Raw genomic sequence first — 18,177 nt, forward strand, 5'->3', positions numbered from 1 at the left:
AAAACTAGGGTGCGTCTTATGGTCAGGTGCGTCTTATGGAGCACAAAATACAGTAGATCGGGAAACACTTTTAAATGCTGGGTCAACTTCTCCTCTGTTGGAGGCTTTTAAACGGAGCTTGGATGCCCATCGGTTGCTTATTCTTCAGCTGAGATTCCTGCATTGCAGGGGGTTGGGATAGATGACCCCCAGGGTCCCCATAATTCTGTGATTCTATGAGTCAACAGAATGGCATGCCCCAAACTCTCACACCCTCTTTCTCCTTGCTTTTCCTATACAGCCAGGGCAGGAGCCTCTTTCAACTTGGGGGGCCACATCTCCCCATTGGTGGCCTTTTTGGGGCCACAGACCCATAGATCTGCATTCCCAGAGCAATTTATTCCATTTCCACGCCATTTTCTGAACTCTTGACTTCTGCCTTAAGTTTGAGCTTTCACGTGAGCCAAAAGCCACTTCCAGAAACGCAGTGGAACTGATTGCTCCCCTTTCTGTGCTGTTTGTAAATGAATTTTTCTCCCCGCAAGCAGGTTAGCATAGAATTCAGTGCTAACCTTGCTCTGTATTCCGCTGTGAGTGGAGGAAATCCATCTCTCAGAATTCAGGAGGCATCAGGCCAGTGGGTGTCAGGATGATCCACCGTATTTTCCGCTCTATAAGACGCACCCGACCATAAGACGCACCTAGTTTTTAGAGGAGGAAAACAAGAAAGCAACGCAAAGCAAAGAGGCAGGAGCGTTCCCGCTACGCTCAAGAGGCTTTGCGTGGTTATCCCCGAAGCCAGAAGAGCAAGCGGGATCGGTGCTTCTGGGATAGCTGCGCAGCCTCTTCAGGGCAGCGGGATGAAGGCTTTGTGAGATTTGACCAGCTCCAGCCCATCTGGAGCTGATACAGGCTCGTCTTATCTTGAGCCCAAGCAGAGCATAGTCCCGCAGCCGAAAGGATAAGCAGGTAATGTGCTACATGCTGAAGTTTATTTACAAGCTATGCCGAGAGCATACAACATACATCTTGCCTCTGTGAGAGCAGAGAAGCAACTCCTCTCGACACAAAGAAACCGAGAGAACAGTGAAAAACAGGAAACCAGTGTACGTCACATCCAGTCTTCCCATTCCCGTGGGAACCCAACAGTAACTCGAACTGTGGAGGGTAAACATTGTCTTGTGACAAGCAGTTGCTGCACAGTGAGGGAAATAGAAACCCAACAAGCTTCTCGCTGCCCTGCGCGCGGCTAAGCCAGAAGCTAGAACAGCAAGAGGGAGCTCTGCGCAGCAATCCCTCTCGCTGTTCTAGCTTCTGGGATAGCTGCGCAGCCTGCATTCGCTCCATAAGATGCACACACATTCCCCCTTACTTTTTAGGAGGGAAAAGGTGCGTCCTATAGAGCGAAAAATACGGTATATGGCCCTGGGCAGTGGAGCTCACTTCCATAACGGTGTGGTTTTGCTTCCTGTCTGTTTAGTCGGAGAAGAGGATGAAGTCTCCATTCGGGAAGCAGCCGAGTGTGTGGTGAGAGCGATGGACTTCAAGGGAGAGCTTCTTGTATCCTTGCGCATAGTTTCCCAAGGCACTGCAACCCCTCTCAAGGACGCCGCAAGGGCTGTGTCCTTTTCTGGGTTCGCCTCCCCTCTTATGCAAAGCAGTACAGACGGTCCCACTCTTCCCCTTGAAATTGTTTCCTCTGCCGGCAAAAAGCAAAGGCTTCCATTTGGTCTGCGCATGTCTTCTTCCCTTCCCCAAAAGGGCAACTGATGCCAACGAGGGCCTTTTTCCCCCATTGGGAAAAGGGTTTACAAACCAGAATCGCACCTTCTCCCCACTCCAAGCCGAACAGGGGCCTTGTGCAGCCACTATTCAATTTTTAAAAAAACCACAAAACTACTACAGAATCTCCTTCTCATAACTCTTCCAGTTTGTGTGTCGTTGCACCTTTCAGAGCAAGGTTTCCAAAAACGTGGGTCTCCGGCGGCTTTTGGACTACAACTCCCATCATCCCAGTGGTCAGGGATGATGGGAATTGTAGTCCCAAAGCAGCTGGAGACCCAAGTTTGGGAAACACTGTTTTTAGAGGAAGGGATGGGGAACCATTTCCGGGCCACATGGCAGTGGCAGGTGAGGCCAGAGCTGTGCCCCCCCCCCAAATCAGCAGAAAGAGAAGTTTTATTCCCTTAACTTGGACCCCTTCTTAGTTTGATACAACGAAGTCGGATGGGCAGTTCAAGAAAACAGCCAGCAACAGCAAGCTGAAGAGATACCTCCCCGATTTCCAGTTTACACCGTTTGAGCAAGGTGAGAAGAGCGCAGCTCTTGCTCCTCACAGCCAGGGTTGGGATGGGAGCGGCTGTAAACAAGCTTAATCCAGGGCGCCATTTATTCTGAGAGCAGCTGCTCTCCAGGGTTGAGATCTTGCCTAGCCTTCCGACGGATTGTGCTTGAGCAACAACAACAGAATCGCCTAAGCCGGAGCCTGGGGTGACGGCAAGGTGAGACCCACCCTTGTCCTGCAACATGCTTTTTCTCCCTGAGCAGCTTGAGGCCTTTGCCCAGTAGCTAGCAAAATAACTTGCTTTATATTTATTAAGAAGTTTCTACTACTTGATAAAGGGACGCGGGTGGCGCTGTGGGTTAAACCACAGAGCCTAGGGCTTGCTGATCAGAAGGTCAGAAGAGCATTTGGGTCAAAATTAAGGGAGAGAAGAATAACAGGGACCTCATTGTGGGAGTTTACTATAGATCCCCAAGCCAAACGGAGGACATAGATGATGCCTTCCTGGAACAGATGGCCAAGCACGCAAAAGGAAGGGAGATAGTAGTAATGGGGGACTTCAATTACCCGGATATTTGTTGGATGTCAAACTCAGCCAAGAGCATAAGGTCAAACAGATTCCTCACTGGCCTTGCAGACAACTTCATTGTCCAGAAAGTGGGAGAAGCAACAAGAGGAACAGCCATTTTAGATCTGGTCCTAACCAATGTTAATGATCTGGTTAGTGGGGTAGAAGTGGAAGGATCATTAGGCGCGAGTGATCATGCTCTTCTGAAGTTTACTATACAGCGGAAAGGAGCAGCCAAGCATACTAGGACTCAATTTCTTGACTTTAAGAAAGCCGACTTCATAAAACTTAGGGAAGTGCTGGGTGAGATCCCATGGACAGTAATACTAAAAGGAAAGGGAGTTAATGATGGCTGGGAGTTTGTTAAGAGGGAGATACTGAAAGCACAACGTCAGGCAATACCAATGAGACGGAAACATGGAAGGTGCCTAAAGAAGCCAGGGTGGCTATCTAAAGAACTTTTAACTGAGTTACGATTAAAAAAGGATGTGTACAAAAAATGGAAAAGGGGGGAAACCACCAAAGAGGAATTCAAACAAATAGCCAGCACGTGTAGACACAAAGTCAGAAAAGCTAAAGCACAGAATGAACTCAGGCTTGCTAGAGAGGTTAAAAGCAACAAAAAAGGCTTCTATGGGTATGTTCGTAGCAAAAGGAAGAACAAAGAAACAGTGGGGTCACTCAGAGGAGAAGATGGTGAAATGCAAACAGGGGACACAGAAAGGGCTGAACTCCTCAATGCCTTCTTTGCCTCAGTCTTCTCCGATAAGGAAAACAATGCCCGACCTGAAGAATTTGGAGCAAATGATTCAGCAAAGGAAACACAGCCCAGAATAACTAAGGAGATAGTACAAGAATACTTGGCTAGTTTAGATGTATTCAAGTCTCCAGGGCCAGATGAACTGCATCCAAGAGTATTAAAAGAACTGGCAGATGTGATCTCAGAACCACTGGCAGTCATCTTTGAGAATTCCTGGAGAACAGGCGAAGTCCTGGCAGACTGGAGGAGGGCAAATGTTGTCCCTATTTTCAAAAAGGGGGAAAGAGAGGACCCAAATAATTACCGCCCAGTCAGTCTGACATCAATAGCAGGGAAGATTCTGGAGCAGATCATTAAGCAAACAGTCTGTGCGCACCTAGAAAGGAATGCTGTGATCACCAATAGTCAGCATGGATTTCTGAAAAATAAGTCATGTCAGACTAACCTGATCTCGTTTTTTGACAGAATTACAAGCCTGGTAGATGAAGGGAACTCAGTGGATATAGCCTACCTTGATTTCAGTAAGGCATTTGACAAGGTGCCCCATGATATTCTTGTAAAGAAGCTGGTAAAATGCGGTCTTGACTATGCTACCACTTAGTGGATTTGTAACTGGCTGACTGACCGAACCCAAAGAGTGCTCATCAATGGTTCCTCTTCATCCTGGAGAAGAGTGACTAGTGGGGTGCCACAGGGTTCTGTCTTGGGCCCGGTCTTATTCAACATCTTTATCAACGACTTGGATGATGGACTCAAGGGCATCCTGATCAAATTTGCAGATGACACCAAACTGGGAGGGGTGGCTAACACCCCAGAGGACAGGATCACACTTCAAAACGACCTTGACAGATTAGAGAACTGGGCCAAAACAAACAAGATGAATTTTAACAGGGAGAAATGTAAAGTATTGCACTTGGGCAAAAAAAATGAGAGGCACAAATACAAGATGGGTGACACCTGGCTTGAGAGCAGTACATGTGAAAAGGATCTAGGAGTCTTGGTTGACCACAAACTTGACATGAGCCAACAGTGTGACGCGGCAGCTAAAAAAGCCAATGCAATTCTGGGCTGCATCAATAGGAGTATAGCATCTAGATCAAGGGAAGTAATAGTGCCACTGTATTCTGCTCTGGTCAGACCTCACCTGGAGTACTGTGTCCAGTTCTGGGCACCACAATTCAAGAAGGACACTGACAAACTGGAACGTGTCCAGAGGAGGGCAACCAAAATGGTCAAAGGCCTGGAAACGATGCCTTATGAGGAACGGCTAAGGGAGCTGGGCATGTTTAGCCTGGAGAAGAGGAGGTTAAGGGGTGATATGATAGCCATGTTCAAATATAGAAAAGGATGTCACATAGAGGAGGGAGAAAGGTTGTTTTCTGCTGCTCCAGAGAAGCGGACACGGAGCAATGGATCCAAACTACAAGAAAGAAGATTCCACCTAAACATTAGGAAGAACTTCCTGACAGTAAGAGCTGTTTGACAGTGGAATTTGCTGCCAAGGAGTGTGGTGGAGTCTCCTACTTTGGAGGTCTTTAAGCAGAGGCTTGACAACCATATGTCAGGAGTGCTCTGATGGTGTTTCCTGCTTGGCAGGGGGTTGGACTCGATGGCCCTTGTGGTCTCTTCCAACTCTATGATTCTATGATTCTAGGTCGGTGGTTCGAATCCCCGCGACGGGCTGAGCTCCCATTGCTCAGTCCCTGCTCCTGCGCACCTTGCAGTTCGAAAGCACGTCAAAGTGCAAGTAGATAAATAGGTACTGCTCCGGCGGGAAGGTAAACGGCATTTCCGAGTGCTGCTCTGGTTCGCCAGAAGCGGCTTAGTCCTGCTGGCCACATAACCCGGAAGCTGTACGCCAGCTCCCTCGGCCAATAAAGTGAGATGAGCGCTGCGACCCCAGAGTCGGTCACGACTAGACCTAATGGTCAGGGGTCCCTTTACCTTTACCTTTACTACTTGATAAAGAAACAACCTATCTCTGGGGTTTACATAAAAAGGTAGAAAAGCATGCATTAAAACTAGCAATTAGACATGATAAAATTTCGCAACATGGGTAAAATCAACAGCTTCAAGAATAAATATGCCTAGTACAATTGGGTAGCCTTGACTGAACAAAGAGGCATTGAAAACGGAAGGAATTCCAGAGCAAGGTGCTGCTAGAATAAAAGATCAGTTTCTTGGCAAGTGTGGAATAAATATTTGCTATGTACAAGATTGCCAGTTCCACACATTGAAGTGGTCAGGTGAGCACCCAAGGGGGCAAATCCTTTGTGTCAGCTGCTTCATGCCACAACACATGCCCCTGTGTTGTTAATAATAATTATTATTATTATTATTTATCTATACCTCGCCCATCTGGCTGGGTTTCCCCAGCCACTCTGGGTGGCTTCCAACAAAACACTAAAATATAATAACCTATTAAACATTAAAAGCTTCCCTAAACAGGGCTGCCTTCAGATGTCTTCTAAAAGTCTGGTAGTTGTACATCTCTTTGACATCTGGTGGGAGGGCGTTCCACAGGGCGGGGGCCACCACTGAGAAGGCCCTCTGCCTGGTTCCCTGTAACTTGGCTTCTCGCAGTGAGGGAACCGCCAGAAGGCCCTTGGAGCTGGATCTCTAAGGGACATTTATGATTTTTTATTTATTTATGCCGCCCTCAGCAGCAGTTTACATCAGTAGCTGCGCACAGCTTACTGAAACATTAGCAAGCACATCTTGACAATAAATAATAATAATAATAATAATTTTTTATTTGTATCCCGCCCTCCCCAGCCAAAGCCGGGCTCAGAGCAGCTAACAACAATAAAATAGTACATCATTCTAAAATCATTTCATTATAAAATTAATTCAAATCAGATTAATGGCAAGCATTGGGCTAATGTGGATTACCAAAGGAGGGGGGTCAGGCTGTGCCCTGGCCAAAGGCCTGGAGGAACAGCTCTGTCTTGCAGGCCCTGCGGAAAGATGTCAAGTCCCGCAGGGCCCTAGTCTCTTGGGACAGAGCGTTCCACCAGATCGGGGCCACAGCCGAAAAAGCCCTGGCTCTAGTTGAGGCCATCCTAACCTCTCTGTGGCCTGGGACCTCCAAGATGTTTTTGTTTGAAGATCGTAAGTTCCTCTGTGCGGCATACCAGGAGAGGTGGTCCCGTAGGTACGAGGGTCCTAGGCCGAATAGGGCTTTGAAGGTTAAAACCAGCACCTTAAACCAAGGGAACACACACAGCAGGCATGCAGCCGGGCAGTCTCTCATGACTTGGGGCCACTGTCCGGATCCGGCAGGTCGTAAACTTCAAAAACTGGGTGGGGGGTGTCAGGGAACTGCCATCGGAGCCAAGAGGGGAGGTAAGGCTCCCCAACGATGCAGGAGAAGGGACCAGCAGAGGGAGAGAAAACACTTCCCTTGGGGAAGGAAATCAGCGTGACACCTGGGAGGAAGGGCAGCAGGGAAGGACTTCGGAGAGAGGGCTCCAGGACTCTTCCACAGAGACCAGCGGGGAGAGTCCAGGACCTCCGCTGGCCACGCCCACTCTGCGCAGAAGACTTCCGCGCAGGGAGTCTAGGCGGAGACTTGGTGTCAAGGAGTTTTTATGTTGGAGGAAGTTCAGGAAACGCCCACTGACTGATTCTGCCAGTGACTGACACAGCCACGGAGTAAAGGCTGTCCAGCCAGGGAAAGGTTTAGCCAGGGAACGTTGCCTAGAGCATCCGAACCGTCTACGCACAAGCAACCCCCAATTCCCTTTACAGGGGGAAAATGCATTTTATTTATTTAGGCAATCTATAACTGCATCATCATTCAGGTCAGTCCCAGAGCAGGACATAACAAGAATGCCAGAAGAAAAAAAACCCAACTAGAACAGCTGTGCATTGGGGTTACATCCATGAGTTTTCTGGAAGCACCTTAGCTTTAAACTAAGGAGCTTAGACATGGTCTGTTCCTCTGGAAAAAGCAGCTCTCCAATCTCCCCAAATCTGGATGCCATGTGCCCCAGCTGATCGTTCTTCTCTTCTTCCCGCAGCCGTGAAGGAAACGTGCGACTGGTTTTGCGCCAACTACGCCATTGCCAGAAAATGACCAAAGGAATGGTACCAGGGTGGCTCAACAGTGACCAACGCTGCTGTCTGCAATTTTTGCATCAAACTCAGGTTTTTTTTGTTTTGCTGGAATAAAGAATGAGAACAAAAGGGACCGTTTTGGGTGCCGGGATAGTGTGCAAGCCACGCTTTTTCTGACTCTGGGGTGATAGTTTAGTTTAGCTCTTTAAAGGTGGCACAGCTTGCTTATTTATGAAGCAGTACTCAGCAGAATTGGTGGACGGAGGGGGCTTGTGGTGGTGGCATTCGCGTTCTTAAAGAGCAGCTTTCAGCACTCCAGACAGCTGGTGGAAATCTTGGGAGAGGAGTGGCAGGCATGTTGCACTCTTCCCCTGTTCACAATAACTGGCCCCTGTGACCTGTCCTGTTGCACCAGAGTCCTTTCTTGGAGCAGAGCGCTGCTAACTGCACCAAGGTCACCTTGCGTTTTGGGGAACAGACCCCGTTTCCCACGGCCAAAGCTGATGTGGCTGTAGGAACCCTTTCAGTCTCGGAAGAAGTAGTGACCTGATCTTCTAATCCAACCCTCAAAACAAATACTTGAAGAGACCCAGTGCGCTTTTCAAAATTCCTGTCGTGCATATTGTCACGGGCTCAAAGCTCAGGGATACAGCATGCCCTTCGCTGCACCCTCTCCAGCGTCCGAAGCTCAGTGTCCCACATTGTGGGTTTGGGGTAGGGTGAGGGGCTACATCTGCCACAATTTTTTAAACCCTTGCTTGGCTCAGGAAGCCCTACGATAGGTAACCTCCAGTTATTTTATTTCTGAAAGACTTATGGAAAAGAGATGGGGAGGTTAGGAGCTCGTTGCAGCAAACCAGATGCCAAAGGCAGGCACTGTTACTCCGAGGTAACAACTGCAGTGCTGGCTAGGGGGGTGTTGATGGGAGCTGTGTCCCCAAACAGCCGGAGGGCGCCAGGTTGGAGAAGGCTGGGCTACCAGAGGAGCCAGGCAGCCGGAGTCCTCCATTTGGTAGCCGTTTTAAATATTTCTTTAGCTCATCTCACTTTGACCTGTCAGAAAAAGAACACCGCTGTAATAAAACTTGACAATAAATCAGTTATTTCTTATACCTGTGGCCTTCCTCTAGCCCATATTTCCTACCCAAATCTGTTTTTATTCCACTCCCCTTAGTTCTGTCTTCACACAACCCTGGGGTATCTTAAATAAAATGAGTCTAACAGCAAGTTTGGCATCCTGGAAGCACTCTTGTTCTGGGAAACATAATCCACAAGTGATGTTCACCTGAATTAGTTTTGCCTGCTCTGATTCCCCAGAGTAGTTTCACACTTAATTCCTCTTACCCAGGGAACTCTGAGAGTTATAGCTCCTAACAAGTCTCAGCTACCTGAACTAATCTTCCTGGGATTTTTCACTGTAGCAGACAGCTGTTAGTTTCTCCTTTAACTGGTTCTTCTCCCCAGTCTTGTGGTCCGTTCTCATTCCTATGTCTGTGGCACCAGCCTCGCCAATGGCAGGTTTTGCAGAATTCCCACCTAGCCATGAAAGGATGCCCACTTTGGCTAGGCAGGTACAGTCATACCTCAGGTTACAGACTTTTCGGGTTGTGCACCACGCTGAACCCATAAGTACCGGAACAGGTTACTTCCGGGTTTCGGCACTCGCACATGCGCAGAAGCTCTAAATCACGCATGCGCAGACACGACACTGCGGGTTGCGAACGTGCCTCCCGCACGGATCACGTTCGCAACCCGAGTGTCCACTGTATTGGTACAGAAGGGAAGAAAAAAACAGCAGCTATCGGTCAAAACATTTATTAAACGTAAACCTGGCAACTTTCACATAAAATAAATTGGTGCAGAAACATGGATTGTTTGCGACACCTTTTCACTCAAAGTCCTTGAAAAAGCACCTGCGATCGAGGCAGTAGACAAAATTGTTCTTAGGGGTTCAGCACGACCACTGTGGGAACTAGAGGCAGCTAGAGATGGATAACACACACAGTTAGATCTGCCTTTGTGGAAAGAGTTGGTAGTGGCTATGGCTTTAAAATGCTTTGCCTTCCAGCCACGCTCCTTAAACCCAAAACAGGCCGACAAGTCAGAAGAGAAGGAGTTTGTGCTCTTAATTTGGAGGGCTTCAGACGCCAGTTTTCTCTTAGGCAAGTTGAGTCTGATCCAGAGGGACATCAGATTGTCGTTTGTTCAGCTTCAGAAGCGCAAAGAAGTGTAATTTTAAGAAGGCGGCCCTCTCTCGTCAAAAATTGAGCACCAGGAAGGGTGGTACCCGAGCAGCGAGCCCACAAACAGCATCTCTGCTGAGTCTCAGCATCCATCCGTTGAGAACCTTAAAAGCAGGCACCCGATTGGCTGGTGTAGGAGGACTGACCAGAAGCATGGACGTGGCAGAAGACGTGGCCTGGGACGGCCTTCTTCCTGCACTGATGTCCGGTCCTGGTGACTCCTTGGCAGGGTGGGCGTGGAGTCAGGGAGGAGTTGGACCTGGAATGAATATATATCAGAGAGAAAGATGGGTGCTAATGAGGCCAGTTAGAGAAACCATCTGATATTAATGTGGTTTCCGGCAACTGAGATTTAGAGGCATTGCTGAGATTCAGAGGTGCGCAGCCTGCGAGTCATTTTGGACTCACAGCTGTCCATGAAGGCACAGGTCAATTCTGTGTCCAGGGCAGCTGTCTACCAACTCCAGCTGGTACGCAGGCTGAGACCCTATCTGTCCGCAGACTGCCTTGCCAGAGTGGTGCATGCTCTGGTTATCTCCCGCTTGGACTACTGCAATGCGCTCTACGTGGGGCTACCTTTGAAGGTGACCCGGAAACTGCAATTAATCCAGAATGCGGCAGCTAGACTGGTGACTGGGAACGGCCACCGAGACCATATAACACTGGTCTTGAAAGACCTATATTGGCTCCCAGTATGTTTCCGAGCACAATTCAAAGTGTTGGTGTTGACCTTTAAAGCCCTAAACGGCCTCGGTCCAATATATCTGAAGGAGCGTCTCCACCCCCATCGTTCTGCCTGGACACTGAGATCCAGTGCCGAGGGCCTTCTGGCGGTTCCCTCACTGGGAGAAGCCAAGTTACAGGGAACCAGGCAGAGGGCCTTTTGGTAGTGGTACCCACCCTGTGGAACGCCCTCCCACCAGATGCCAAAAAGAACAACTACCAGACTTTTTAGAAGACATCTGAAGGCAGCCCTGTTTAGGGAAGCTTTTAACGTTTGATGTATTACTGTATTTTAATATTTGGTTGGAAGCCGCCTGGAGTGGCTGGGGAAGCCCAGCCAGATGGGCGGGGCATAAATAATAATATATTATTATTATTATTATTATTATTATTATTATTATTATTATTATTATTATTGCCTCTGACCGTGGAGGGAGGGCAGAGCCATAGTGGCTGGGAACCATCCATAGCCCTTTCCTCCTTCATGAATTTGTCGAATCTTTTAAAGCCATCCAGGTTGGTGGCCATACGCCACTTACTGTGGCAGGGAGTTCCACAGTTTAACTCTGATCTGTGTGGCGAAGTGCTTCCCTTTATCCATCCTGAATCTTCCCAACATTCAGCTTCGTTGGACGTCCACACATTCTCATGCTATGCTGCAGTGTGCGATACTCAGAGGTAGCCTGCCCCAGAGAGTGGAGGCTCCATTTAGACATCACGCCCGAAAGAGATCTCGTCAATCGTATCGGTCCACGTCAGGTTTTGTTACTTACACATCGCTGGCCATGGACTCGTTTGGGGAACTGGTCCTTGAGATGGGAATGTTGAAGGCTGAGTCCAGGCGGTGGTGGGGGAATTTCTCCAAAGCGGCCTGTTGGGAAGAGAAAAGACTTTGGGAGGGTGGGTGCCTTATGGCCAAGGAAGAGAGCAAACTCATGCACGTGCAGATTTCTGGCACTGAAGCTCCTAACTTGTGCGTAACCCTTTTGTGGGCTGATTGATTGATTTATTTTTAAATGGAAGATTTGCATTGGGGAATCATCTACTCTGAACCTGGCTTTGCCTGGGGAGGGCGGGATATGAATAAATTATTATTATTATTATTATTATTATTATTATTATTATTACTACTACTACTACTACTACTACTACTACTACTCATATGACCAGGCGACCCAAATACCCCAAGGCTAGGGCCAAATTAATGAGAGTGTTTGGGGAGAGTGGGAAATTGCAAAGGAGAACATAGGAGGCTACACCATGTCAGACCATACAGTGGTATCTCAGGTTAAGAACTTAATTCGTTCCGGAGGTCTGTACTTAACCTGAAACTGTTCTTAACCTGAAGCACCACTTTAGCTAATGGGGCCTCACACTGCCTCCGCACGATTTCTGTTCTCATCCTGAAGCAAAGTTCTTAACCCGAGGTACTATTTCTGCGTTAGTGGAGTCTGTAACCTGAAGCTTCTGTAACCTGAAGCGTATGTAACCCGAGGTACCACTGTATTACTAAGCCCGGCGATGTTTCTCTGACTGCATACAGCTCTCCAGAATCTCTGGCAGAAGAACCAGTTAAGAGTGTTGGGAGTAGGAGATGTGGGTTCAAATCCTCCACTCAGCCACGAAGCTCACTTGGGTGACCTTGGGGCCAGTCACTCAACTCTCAGCCTAACCGACCTCACATGGTTGTTGGGGACATAAAATGGGGAGCAGTGGAACAATTTACAGCACACCGTGGAGGAAAAGTGAGATATTAATGCGCATGCACAGAGACAGACAGGAAATGGCTTTCCCCATCACTGAAGACGTGGTTTCATAGAATCATAGAATCATAGAGTTGGAAGAGACCACAAGGGCCATCGAGTCCAACCCCCTGTCAAGCAGGAAACACCATCAGAGCACTCCTGCCATATGGTTGTCAAGCCTCTGCTTAAAGACCTCCAAAGTAGGAGACTCCACCACACTCCTTGGCAGCAAATTCCACTGTCAAACAGCTCTTACTGTCAGGAAGTTCTTCCTAATGTTTAGGTGGAATCTTCTTTCTTGTAGTTTGGATCCATTGCTCCGTGTCCGCTTCTCTGGAGCAGCAGAAAACAACCTTTCTCCCTCCTCTATGTGACATCCTTTTATATATTTGAACATGGCTATCATATCACCCCTTAACCTCCTCTTCTCCAGGCTAAACATGCCCAGCTCCCTTAGCCGTTCCTCATAAGGCATCGTTTCCAGGCCTTTGACCATTTTGGTTGCCCTCCTCTGGACACGTTCCAGTTTGTCAGTGTCCTTCTTGAACTGTGGTGCCCAGAACTGGACACAGTACTCCAGGTGAGGTCTGACCAGAGCAGAATACAGTGGCACTATTACTTCCCTTGATCTAGATGCTATACTCCTATTGATGCAGCCCAGAATTGCATTGGCTTTTTTAGCTGCCGCGTCACACTGTTGGCTCATGTCAAGTTTGTGGTCAACCAAGACTCCTAGATCCTTTTCACATGTACTGCTCTCAAGCCAAGTGTCCCCTGGCTTTTCCACCTCTCTCACAACAGGCCTTTTCTGTGCTGGCTCCCCATCTGTGGGGCGCTCTCCCCAGAGAGGCTTGCCTGGCACCATCGTTACATGTCTTTAGGTGTCAGGAAAAAGTATTTCTCTTTACCCAGGCCTTTGGCTATTCAGTGATCCATGGCCTGTTAAATGTGTGTGGGTGTTGTTCTGAATACTTTCTTATTATGCCCTGTATTGTGGTTTTTTATTGTGATGCTGGGTAAAATAAGTTCTGTGGGGCGCGGGTGGCGCTGTGGGTTAAACCACAGAGCCTAGGACTTGCTGATCAGAAGGTCGGCGGTTTGAATCCCCGTGATCGGGTGAGCTCCATTGCTCGGTCCCTGCTCCTGCCCACCTAGCAGTTCAAAAGCACGTCAAAGTGCAAGTAGATAAATAGGTACCACTCTGGCAGGAAGGTAAACGGCATTTCTGTGCGCTGCTCTGGTTCGCCAGAAGCGGCTTAGTCATGCTGGCCACATGACCCGGAAGCTGTACGCCCTCGGTCAGTAAAGCGAGATGAGCGCCGCAACCCCAGAGTCGGCCACGACTGGACCTAATGGTCAGGGGTCCCTTTACCTTTACCTAAAATAAGTTCTTAATGTTGTACACCTTCCTGGGATCTTTGGATAAAACATATAAATAGAATGAATGATGACGACTGCAACTGAGGTTTACTTAACGATGGAAAGATTCACAACGGCCTCGGTCCAGTATACCTGAAGAAGCATCTCCACCCCCATTATCCAGCCCAGACACTGAGGTCCAGCGCCGAGGGTCTTCTGGCGGTTCCCTCGCTGCGAGAAGCGAGGTTACAGGGAACCAGGCAGAGGGCCTTCTCGGTGGTGGCGCCTGCCCTGTGGAATGCCCTCCCAGCAGTTGTCAAGGCAATAAACAACTATTTTACTTTTAAAAGACACCTGAAGGCGGCCCTGTTAGGGAAGCTTTTAATGTCTGACGCTGTATTGTTTTTGATATTTGGTTGGAAGCCTCCCAGAGTGGCTGGGGAGACCCAGTCAGATGGGCGGGGTAAAAATAATAAATTATTATTATTATGTAACTGACAAAATGGAGTGCTTATTCTGCCTGGACACTGAGGTCCAGCGCCAAGGGCCTTCTGGCTGTTCCCTCGCTGTGAAAAGCCAAGTTACCGGGAACCAGGCAGAGGGCCTTCTCGGTAGTGGCACTCGTCCTGTGGAACTCCCTCTCACCAGATGTCAAAGAGAAATATAACTACCAAACTTTTAGAAGACATCTGAAGGCAGCCCTGTTTAGGGAAGCTTTTAATGTTTAACAGACCACTGTATTTTAATTCTTTGTTGGAAGCCGCCCAGGGTGGCAGGGGAAACACAGCCAGATGAGCAGAGTATAAATAATAAATAAATAAATAAATAAATAATAATTAATGTAGCACCAACTTGGACTGTGGAACTCGCTGCCACAAGAGATTGTGATTGTTTCCCTCAGCTGCTCGTGTCCCCAAAAACAATGGGGCAGAGTAGGGTTCGAAGTGGAACTCCACAGAAGTTCAAGGGTTGGTGAGTTTTTCGAACTGGAAACATCTCCAAACACTACACACCCAAGGCAGACTTCTTCCCTCCCCACGTTCAGCACAAGACAGCTAAGCAGTTTCCCCAAATACCTCATGCCTGCTGGAGCGGGTCAGACTCTGGCGCCGAAGGCTCATAGGGTGAGGGGAATAGCTTCGCTGAGGCTTCCAGCCCGTTGCTGGATGCACTATGCCTTCCTCCAGAAAGATGCTCTCGCCCTTCATTGGAGAAGCACTCGCCAGGCGAGAGTCACCTGCGACACAAAGATTGCAAATATTGGGCATAGGATGGGGCTAATAGTGGAGACATACCTTTGCCGTTTACGACAGAATTCCAAGGACCAGTGTATTCTCTGTTCAGAAGAGGGGGGAACCAAACCCCGCTTCCCAGCAAAAGCTAGCAAACATAACACACAAAGTTTTAAGTGTCTATACGCTTATCACGTTTATAAATTTCAAATTTATCGTTGTACGTTGTTTTAATTGTTTGTTTTCCTTCTGCGATTGTGCCCCCAAGTGTGTTTTATAAGCTGGTCTCCGACTGTAATAAATTATCTATCTATCTAACACAGCTGAGTACTGCTTCAAAGGTTAAAGCATGAAGCCTCTAGTCTTCATGGAGGTGGAAGGGAAAGCACCCGTTTTTGTGCTGCGAGTTTAAAGCTTCAGAATCCAGAATGGAAACCCATTTCATTAAGTTATTTTAAGTCATTTCGTAATATTTATACACCTCTTGATTGTCAAACTCCTCAGAGCAGTTTGCAAAAAAATAAAATTATCGGTAAGAAAAATGAATGGCAATAACATAAGACCTTCCAAAACAACAACAATAGAACAAAAACGGATTAAAACTCACATCAACTTTTTAAATACCTGGGTGGGCATGTCTAAACAAAAATGCTTTTAGCAGGCATTGATAAAAAGATATCAATAAGCAGGGATATCAATAAGCAGGGAGTTTCTAAGTTGCCAAGGGCTTTATATACAACTGGAGCACATGATGCCCAATGTGACACATTGAAGAGATGGGGAAGAGTTTAAATACCTGCTTAGCCAGGAAAAAAAACTCCTCAGAGGTTGGGGCTAGAGAAGTCATTATATAGAATTCATGTCACAGGATAAAATAAATAATGATGATGATGATGATAATAATAATAATTATTATTTTATTATTTACACCCCAGCCACTCTGGGAGGCTCCCAACAGAATATTAAAAGCACATTCAGATGACAACAGGATATATTCTGCAACACCTACAGTCTTTGCAGTAAGCAAAAAAAAGGTAAGATTTGCTACAAACCAGATTCTTCTCTAACATGTTTCCTGATCCACGCAGTTGGCAGAAGAGCTGCTTTCTGGACAGTGAATGCAAATCATCACCCCTAACCCTCAAGCCTTTGTTCTTGGCTCCCTAAAGCCATGCACACCTGAGGACGGCTCACCTGTCGCGTAGCTCAAGTCTCCCAGCTTCTCCAGTTCCCTTTTCAGGAGACCAACCTCACCTTCGCTGCGGAGAGGAGAGGAGAGGCCAATCAATCATTTTCTCGCTGCTTTATCTTGCGTCTGGCCATTGGTGCATCTAGCTCAGTAGTATCTCTCCACAGTTTCAGGCAGGGGTACTGCCCAGCCCTGTGGGACGTGGGTGGCGCTGTGGGTTAAACCACTGAGCCTAGGGCTTGCTGATCAGAAGGTTGGTGGTTCGAATCCCCATGACGGGGTGAGCTCCCGTTGCTCGGTCCCTGCTCCTGCCAATCTAGCAGTTCGAAAGCACATCAAAGTGCAAGTAGATAAATAGGTAAGGAAGGCAGGAAGGTAAACGGCGTTTCTGTGCGCTGCTCTGGGTCGCCAGAAGCGGCTTAGTCCTGCTGGCCACACATAGGCGCCGACTCCATGGGGCTTGAGGGGGCCCGGGCCCCCTCAAAAATTCGTTTGGGGGGGCTCTGCCCCCCCCAATAATCTCCGGCGCCCCTCCAGCAGAGCGCCATCGCCGCCCCTCCCCCAGCCCAAAATGCACAGGGTCGGGCTGCATGCCTCCTGCCCTCCCTCCCGAGCAAAAGCTCCACCCACTTTATTTGCATATTCATGAGCTTATTTATTATTCATGAGCTTTCCCGAGCCCCCCCAATATTTTTTATAAGTCCGCGTCCCTGTGGCCACATGACCTGGAAGCTGTATGCCGGCTCCCTTGGCCAATAAAGCGAGATGAGTGCCGCAACCCCAGAGTCGGTCACGACTGGACCTAATGGTCAGGGGTCTCTTTACCTTTACTGCCCAGCCCTACTTGGAGACAATGGAGACTGAGCCTTGTAAAGGCATTCAGCTATTCCATCATTGAGCCCCAGCCCTCTTCTGCCAGAGAACCTGCATATCCCGGAGTTTCATGGAATCTTAGAGCTGGGAGGGACCCCTTGGGGTCATCCATCTCAACCCCCTGCAACGCAAGAATCTCAGCTCAAGCATCCATGGCAGGTGGCCACCCAAGCTCTGCTTAATCCAACTGTAGCCTTATTAGACTTTACCGACTGGTGCGGTCTACGTTGCTCCCGGGAGGGAGGAAGGAATTCAAATGACACCGAGGTTGATTCAGAGAAAGAGTTTATTCTGCTCTCCGGATAGCAGAAGGCACTTGCGTGGTCAGTCCACAGCAAGTCCAAAGAAATGAGAAGTTTCATGCCGTATATATTGTTGGTTTCTGCTTTCCTTCACTGTGCAGCGAAAGGGCTTGTCACGAGACAGGTGTTTACATTCCACAGTCTGTACTGTTGGAGTTTCTCACGGGAAAGGGAGGCTGGATGTGACGTACACTGGTTTCCTGTTTTTCACTGTGTGATTCTCTCCGAGCTGTTGAGGAGAGAGGATGCATTTTTCTGCTCCGGCAGAGGCAAGATGTTTTCTGTAATATACCAGCTTTGAACTGTAACTAAAAGCAATATAGAGTATGCAGCACGTACTCCTCATCCTTCCGCTGGGCACAAGACTCTGCTTTAAACCAACACGTGGTTATGGGCCCAGAAGTCGAATCGGAGTGCCGGCAAAGGATCGGAATGCAGAGGGACAGATCGGAACGGAATCTGCTCTGCGCGTAAAAGTGATTGATGAGGTATGTGCTACTGCTCCGGGCAGCCTGCCAGCTTCTAGTTAATTGCTTTATGGCTGGACTTTGAACTTTTAAAGCCGTTTTGCCGGGAATAGGCAAAAGGCTCCCAGGCTCAAGTTACTATGCTGGGGAAATTGAAAGTAACTTTTAAGCGCGCTTTTGGAATAAGGCAGCTGCAGCAGTGACGCAGCAAGATTTAAAGCAGCATATATGACGCTGAAGGCTAATGCCAGAGTCATGATGGCCCTTCAGGATGCTTGTGGGATTCCTAAGCTCAACAAGAAGAATTATGCAGACTGGGTTCTGTATGCAGAGGCAATTCTGCGGAAAGAGGGTTTGTTTGAGGTGATTACAGAAACCCCCCCAGTTCCAGTTA

At 48.2% G+C, this 18,177-nt stretch overlaps 2 protein-coding genes across 2 annotated transcripts in view; one reads left to right on the forward strand and one right to left on the reverse strand.

The window, feature by feature from the left end:
* GFUS (GDP-L-fucose synthase) overlaps window positions 1-8,760 on the forward strand; it is a 29,247-nt gene extending 20,487 nt beyond the window's left edge. The window contains exons 9-11 of the mRNA XM_081205047.1: window positions 1,460-1,539; window positions 2,187-2,286; window positions 7,614-8,760. Coding sequence (XP_081061173.1) covers window positions 1,460-1,539; window positions 2,187-2,286; window positions 7,614-7,669 — 236 coding nt within the window. The 3' untranslated portion in view covers window positions 7,670-8,760. The remainder of the gene's footprint in view (window positions 1-1,459; window positions 1,540-2,186; window positions 2,287-7,613) is intronic.
* Window positions 8,761-9,449: 689 nt separating this feature from the next.
* Window positions 9,450-18,177, reverse strand: part of LOC308592795 (protein brambleberry-like) — a 28,553-nt gene continuing 19,825 nt past the window's right edge. The window contains exons 10-13 of the mRNA XM_081204649.1: window positions 16,147-16,211; window positions 14,797-14,957; window positions 11,390-11,487; window positions 9,450-10,152 (exon numbers count right to left, since the gene is read on the reverse strand). Coding sequence (XP_081060775.1) covers window positions 9,999-10,152; window positions 11,390-11,487; window positions 14,797-14,957; window positions 16,147-16,211 — 478 coding nt within the window. The 3' untranslated portion in view covers window positions 9,450-9,998. The remainder of the gene's footprint in view (window positions 10,153-11,389; window positions 11,488-14,796; window positions 14,958-16,146; window positions 16,212-18,177) is intronic.

This window comes from Podarcis bocagei, assembly GCF_964188305.1.
Source record: "Podarcis bocagei genome assembly, chromosome: 8".
NCBI lineage: Eukaryota > Metazoa > Chordata > Lepidosauria > Squamata > Lacertidae > Podarcis > Podarcis bocagei.